At 44.7% G+C, this 7,061-nt stretch overlaps 1 protein-coding gene across 1 annotated transcript; it reads right to left on the bottom strand.

Moving 5' to 3' along the window:
• Positions 1-1,614: 1,614 nt before the first annotated feature.
• LOC147677981 (uncharacterized) lies at positions 1,615-6,694 on the bottom strand. The gene is made up of 2 exons (XM_086945600.1): positions 6,530-6,694; positions 1,615-2,079 (listed from the first exon to the last, which is right to left on the bottom strand). The coding sequence occupies exons 1-2, from the start codon at positions 6,692-6,694 to the stop codon at positions 1,615-1,617; spliced, it is 630 nt and encodes a 209-aa protein (XP_086801726.1).
• Positions 6,695-7,061: the final 367 nt, after the last annotated feature.

The following is a 7,061-nucleotide window of genomic DNA, read 5'->3' as shown; positions in this document are numbered from 1 at the left end:
AAATGGCAGACGAACACGAACAAAGTCGCGAAATACAGAACCTCAGACCCTCCTTTTGCCATTACTCAGGCAAAAGCACCAAACTCATGTTAGTCTGAGTCGGAGTCGACCTCAATGGCCATAAGGTCATCAAACTGTTGCTGAACCATCCTACCAAAGACCAGTCTCCTTCGTCCTGATGAATCGACTCGGAGATGGTATGTAGTTTGGAGATGTCCTGGTATATTGTTGGAGCGTCATCAGGAACGTAAATGCAGCAGCTAGATCCAATCAATCTACGGACCCCTCCTCGGTCTACTAGGATAACATCTAGTGCCATCCTGTTCTGCAATGTCATGAGACGATCAGCCTGTAGTTCTGCTGTAATGTTACTTAAAGCACCTATAGTAACATCAATGATGGTCTCGACCACACGGGTCAGCTGCCTGATATGCCTACTGTTGACCATTGGACCCCAGAAAGGGTGAAATCCTTTAAGGAAATCACCTCCTTCTTGTCCCGCTGTATCTTTGGCGTCAATTATCCCTCTAACATATCCGTTTATGTGATGACCTGAAGGGGCAGTGTATGTAGGGGGAAGCAAGAAGGCTATATAGCATGTTCCTGAGAAGTCAGACGGGAGCCATGTATAGGGTCTGTCTTCACAGACAAAGTATGTACCCTGAGATGGAATAAATGGAGGGGAATTCTGCGATGTGAAAACATACGTATGGGAACAATTCTGTTGTATACCAGTCATCTCGCTGTTAATCTGAAGGCAAAAATTACCGTGATGGGGTACTGTCCATACTGGGGGAGACGTTCCCTGCTTTGTTTTATTACTAAGGCTAGTGATATAGTGAGTCACATTCCAACCTTTAAATGCTCGTTTCTCATCGATGGGTATCGTTTTCTTATCTACAATCTTGGCCATTGATACTATTCCCTTTATCAGGCTACTATGGCTAAAATCCATTCTGCTCCCGAACGAACCAATGGGGTATCTTAGTCAATTATGGTATGCGGCCGAGAACATAGCCAAGTATGCCCAGGCTGATCCTTCATAGGAGAAGGTAGGGCATGCCTTTGTGTGTGCTATGAGGCATGAGTCCACATACCCAACAATCTGTTATATTGACAGCTAATTGGTGTTGGTGTAATAGTTGAATGAACGAGTTATTCAGGTATTCAATCCTTCTTATCTGCTCATGCGGGGAAAGGGCTTGTGTCTGATGTTGAGAAACAAAGAGGCGAGAAAGCTAAAGAAGTTGAATCAGAAAGGGGTTTTGGCTGCAGAAGATGAACAATCCAACCCGCAAATGTTAATAAAATAAATAAAAACATCGAAATACACAAAGTAACGCCAAATCGACTACGCAATAATTTACAGTATTTCTGCTTCATCTTTGTCTTCCTATTTTTCCTACCATCCATCCTTTCTAAAAAAAGGTTGTTGCTCACGGCAATCTTCCTCAATCACTTGGCTGTATTTATCTGCTTTTATAACACTGCAAATCCTGCGGGTCCTAACCACCAAAACAGGGTACACTCCTCCTACCGTGACCCAGCAACAGGGACTGATGGCATATCAATAATCTCGTAAAAATTTCAACAAAAAGAAATAAAAAAAAAAATTCAAATGTCCTTTGTAGTTCTAGGCCTGAGGTTGTAGCGTCTCTTATTCGATATAGTCTGGTCTTGAAACAGTGTTTCTGGATTTTTGGTGTCTATTCGAAGATGTGGTGGTATAGCTTCCTGAAGAATATCATCATCTTCTTTCTCGGACTGAGTTCCATCCAAACGGGCGCTACTAAAAGGTACGAAACGGGGAATATTCTCTCTTTCGGACTCACCTATGCCCCTGCGGACCCACTGGTCGAAGGGCAAGGGCAAGGGTACCTTTTTGCAGTGCACGCCGTGAACCCAGTTTTTCTTCCCCTGGACTTTCACCGCCGTGCGGGTGACGAGGAGTACTAGGCGAGGGGCTGTCCAACGGGGCTCCAGGTTTTTGGTTCTCTGAAAGTTCTTCACACAGACCCAATCCCCAGGTTTGATCGTGTGACCTGGGTCTGTGGAGGCTTCCGGCAAAGCACTTTGAACCTGTTGACGAAGAACACTCAATTTAGTAGTCAAATCATGTAAGTAATCAATCAACATTGGGTATGGTATGTCTGAATACTTCTTTGGACGAGGGACTCCCCAGATATTTGCTGGGCGTCCGAAAACCACCTCGTAGGGGCTAAGTCCCACTCGAGAATGCACAGTGGTCCTGGTAGACAAGAGAGCTAAAGGTAAATCGTCAGGCCAGGCGAGACCTGTGCTGGCCTGAATCTTTGCTAATTTGAGCTTGAGAGTGCCATTATAGCACTCTACCAAACCCGCTGATTGGGGATGGTTTGCCGCATGGAATTTCTGTCTAATACCAAGACCAGCACACACTTTTTGCATAATTTGGCCCACAAATTCACTCCCATTATCACTCCAGACAATTTGCAGCAGGCCGAATCTAGGGAAGAACTCTTTAAGCAAAATTTTAGCAGTTGATAAAGCAGTATTATCCTTCAAAGGATAGGCCTCTATCCATTGGGAGAAAGCACATACCACCACCAAGACATACTTGAGGTTGTTTTACCGATCCATGTGAATATAGTCAATTTGCAAGACTTCAAAAGGATATGTCGGAGGAGCAAAATGACCTGCTGGAGTTGGGGTTCGTTTTCCTGGGTTATGCATTAGACAAATAATGCAGAGTTTCACCACATTTTCCGCACACCTCGGAATACCTTCATTCTGTCATACCGGAGTCAAAACCTTGCATATACCCTTTGCACTGATGTGGGCTGGACCATGTGCCATAGTAACTACAGGTAACACATAGGCGTCTGGCAACAGCCAACGCTGGTGTTCTGATAACTCCGTCCAACATCCCATTGCGTCTAACATTTCCATGCCTTCTTTCCATTTACTCAATTCTTTCTTTGTAGCCTCTCCTTGAATCAATCTCACACTCTCTACTGTGTCCTCACACATTCCAGCTTCTCTGACCCAATTTGCAGGGCCTGCAACATACATGCGACTTGTGGCATCTCTAGCTGTAGTGTTTGCTACCTCATCCGCAAAAGCATTCCCACAACCAACATCATCTGTGACCTTCTTGTGTGCGCTACACTTCATGATTGCTATCTGTGTAGGCAAAGCAAGTGACTCAAGAAGATCAGTCACCAATTGACCATGCTGTATTTTCGTTCCATGAGATTTAAGAAATCCTCTCTCCCTCCACAAGCGGCCGAAACTATGAGCCACGCCAAAGGCGTATTGGCTATCTGTATAGACATTCACTCTTTTCCCTCTTGACAACACACATGCTCTGGTCAAGGCTATTAACTCAGCTGCCTGGGCTGAATTATGTCTAATCTGTGCTGTTTCAACAATCGTATGCAGGGTAGTAACATCATAGGGTGAAGTTGTTTCCCCATTAGGGAGTTTAAAACAGGAACCATCTACCCATAGGATCCCATCCGGATCCTTAAGTGGAGTATCCTTCAGATCAATCCTGCCTTTCGTTTCGTCCTCTGTGTGGAGAAGACAATCATGCTGCTCTTGAGCATGTTTCTCATCTGGGAGGGGTAACAATGTGGCTGGATTTAAAGTGTTACATCGTTTAATATGTACATGGCTTGCCAAGAGCGTTAGCTCATATCCAGATAAACGAGCACTCGTGAGGTGTTGTGTTTTAGTTCTGTTTAACAAAGTGTCCACTGCATGTGGTACCATAACAGTAAGTGTGTTATCCAATACTATTCCAGCAGATTGGCGAATAGAGATTGCTGCCGCTGCTGTAGCTCTGAGGCAGCTAGGCAATGCTTTAGCTACTGGGTCTAAGGTGGCTGAAAAATAGGCGCATAGCCTCTGTTTATCTCCAAACTGTTGGGTCAAAACTGACAATGCACAACCCTCTCTCTCATGGACATAGAGCCTGAAAGGCTTACTATAATCTGGGGTACCCAACACAGGAGCAGAACATAAAGCAGTACGTAAGTCAGCGAAACTCTTCTGGCACTCCTCAGTCCAAGGAAGCGGATGAGGGGTATCCTTCAATGTAAATGCTAGCAAAGGTTTAGCTAATAAGGAAAAATTGGGGATCCACTGTCTGCAATAAGAGGTAATGCCCAAGAAGGCACGCACTTCTCTCTGTGTAGTTGGCACAGGCACTTGTGCAATAGCTTGAATACGTTCTGGGGTCAAAACGCCTTCCCTCCTTCGACAAGAGATGACCTAAGTAGGTAACCTCTTGGCGGGCAAACTGCAACTTGGAGGGTGACAACTTATGATTGAGATCAGACAAATGGTGTAGCAGTGTAACAGTCACGTCCTTACAAACATCCTCTGAATCAGCAGCCACCAATAAATCGTCCACATATTGAATAAGGGTAGCACCTGAAGGTAAAGGGAAGGTATCAAGCTGGGATTTAAGAGCCTGACTATAAATGGAGGGACTCTCACAATAACCTTGTGGTGCTTTTTTAAATCGGAAACTTCGACCTCCTAAAGAGAAGCCAAAAATATCCCTACTCTCCTTAGCGATGGGAATGCTGAAGAAAGCATTCTTCAAATCAATCACAGAGAACCAAGCTGCCGAAGCAGGTATCATCGTCAGCAGGACTGTGATATCCGGGACGACAGGAAACTGTGGGACAACAATTTTGTTGACTTCGCGTAGGTCAATCACAAATCTATAAACAGGCGACTGGGAAGGATCTGTTCTTTTAAGAATCGGCAACACAGGACTATTGCATACATTTTCTCTTGTTTCCTCAACCACACCCTTCTGAACCAAATCATGAATAATAGCCAAAGGCGCTTTCTCACCATCACTAGATATTTTGTATTGAGGAATACATGGCAAATTGACATTGGGCATGAGTGTGACAACATAAGGTGGAATCTCAAGACGGCCCACATCATTTGGGCCGGTAGCCCAGAGCTTTCAGGGAGAGAAAGCAACTCAGGTGGAAATTGGTCTTGGGAAAAGTACATTGAAGAAGTCAATTTCCTTCCTAGTGTGAGATGCACACCAGAAGGAGAACAATGTAATGTTGCATACAACCTTTTCCATAAATCCAAACCCAATAAGTTCTCACCACAACTAGCTGTCAAAATAAGTGGAGCCTTTAAGTTATAAGGACCAATTGTGATAGGCAGTGGGCAAGAGACCGGATTACAGACAGGGGTGCCAGAAAATCCTACAGATGTATTCATTGAGCCAGACAAAGGTGCCCCAGGGAGTGTAGAATGAATGATAGAACTTCTCGTCACACCAGTATCCAAAAGAAATTGTTCTGAGACATCCATAGTATTGACAATAATATAAGGCCCATTCTGGTCTACTGGAATCGATACAACTCCCTCACTTTGTCTATGGCTGTCCTATTCAGTGTGGAAATCTTCGTTCCCAATCTCCACATAACAATCATCAGTGTAGTATTGTGCAGACTGAGCTTTCTGTTGATCGAAATAATTCGTAGCATTCTGAGGTGGGAAAGAACGCTGTTCTTGAGGGAACACACCTCTTCCTCTACCCCTGGATGGTGACAGAAAAACACAGCGACCACGTGGAACAGACATCCCATTACTACGCTGTAACAGAACTGGGCAACTATTCTTAAAATGGCCATCCTCTTTACAATAAGCACACTAGTTAGGACCCAACAAAGGCCGTGGGACAAAAGGCTCAGGTTTTTGAAATACCTTCTGAAATTGCGGAGGCTTGGGGAAATGACGCTGAGCAAAACGTGGAGGATAAACCTGTTGTAAAAGGACCTTAGTTTTCAGATCTCTATTCTTCTTCTCTTGCTTATCTTTCTCCTCCTTATCCCTATTCTCATAATATTGTGCAGTGGCTAGAGGAAACAGCCCATGAACTCTCTGAGCTTTTCAATTTGTTGGATAACTCGGGAAGTAAGTTCAATACAAACTTGTCCACAAACAAACATTGGCCACCCTCAGTAGTCATGTCCTGTCCGCTGTGATCAATATATGTTTCCTTGAAACGAGTAAAGAAATCTGAGACACTCTCATCTATCTTTTGCTTACACGCAGCCAGCTTATCCCAATTTACTCGTACTGCGGGCATCATTGTCTTCATTAGAGTAATGATTCTACCAGGGAGTTCCGTAATCAGAACATCGGGCTTCGCACCGCCCACTTGCGTTGCTTCTGCGGCGCGTATAGCAGCCCAATCACCACCTAATTCTGCTGCATGGTCCTCTCTACGAATCCGAGCCCATAAGGATAGCGGGACTACGTTCCCAAATAACATATCGATATTGGCTAAATTCATAATACAATCCTCAACCGTCTGGGACAATTCTTTATAGTAAACTGTAGGGTTTTTGCGAGGGTCCGGCAGAGTCTGTTTAAGAGCCAAAACTTCAGACCTTTTCCATGGGACATGAACCCATACACGCTGAAAGTGGGCTGGTACGGGATGGGCGCCAGATACCGCATCTCTCCATACTGGAGGGACTTCACGCATCAGATAGTGCTTTACCTGACCGACAATAGGATCACATTCTGGAAGAGTCAAGGAAGAGAACATCGTTCTAAAAGCAACAAGCGCATTTATAGCCTCCTCGACATTTGGACCTACTATAAGACCTTTGTCAAAATCAGCCTGAACTCTCAACAAATCCGGGGGAACAGTATCCAACTCCATATCCTCCCATCCCTTAACCAGAGTGTCACACATAACATCGAAAACATATCTCTGGGTAGGCTCGGTCCATTGGCGGAAAGAACTCATAATATCTTGTGCACTATATACTGCACCTTCCTTAATCCATCTGCGAGCCAGAGAACCCAACACCGTTTTCTCGTCTGAAAGCGGAATTTGCCAACGGGATTGCCGTCGAGAAAGAGCCGGAGACATATTTTCAAGTAAAGTAGAAAAGAAACCTGAGACAGCGTCTACCAGTCACTTATGCGTAGTCGGGGTATCACTAAAAAGAACAGGTGACATAAGGGAAGCAGAAGGCGATACCAGCGGACGCGTAGTAGATTGCAGAGGCAAAGAAGTTGACAAC

Source organism: Lissotriton vulgaris, chromosome 12, assembly GCF_964263255.1.
Source record: "Lissotriton vulgaris chromosome 12, aLisVul1.2, whole genome shotgun sequence".
NCBI classification, from domain to species: domain Eukaryota; kingdom Metazoa; phylum Chordata; class Amphibia; order Caudata; family Salamandridae; genus Lissotriton; species Lissotriton vulgaris.
The sequence above is the reverse complement of the archived record's forward strand: the minus strand, read 5'-3'. Positions and strand labels throughout refer to the sequence as shown.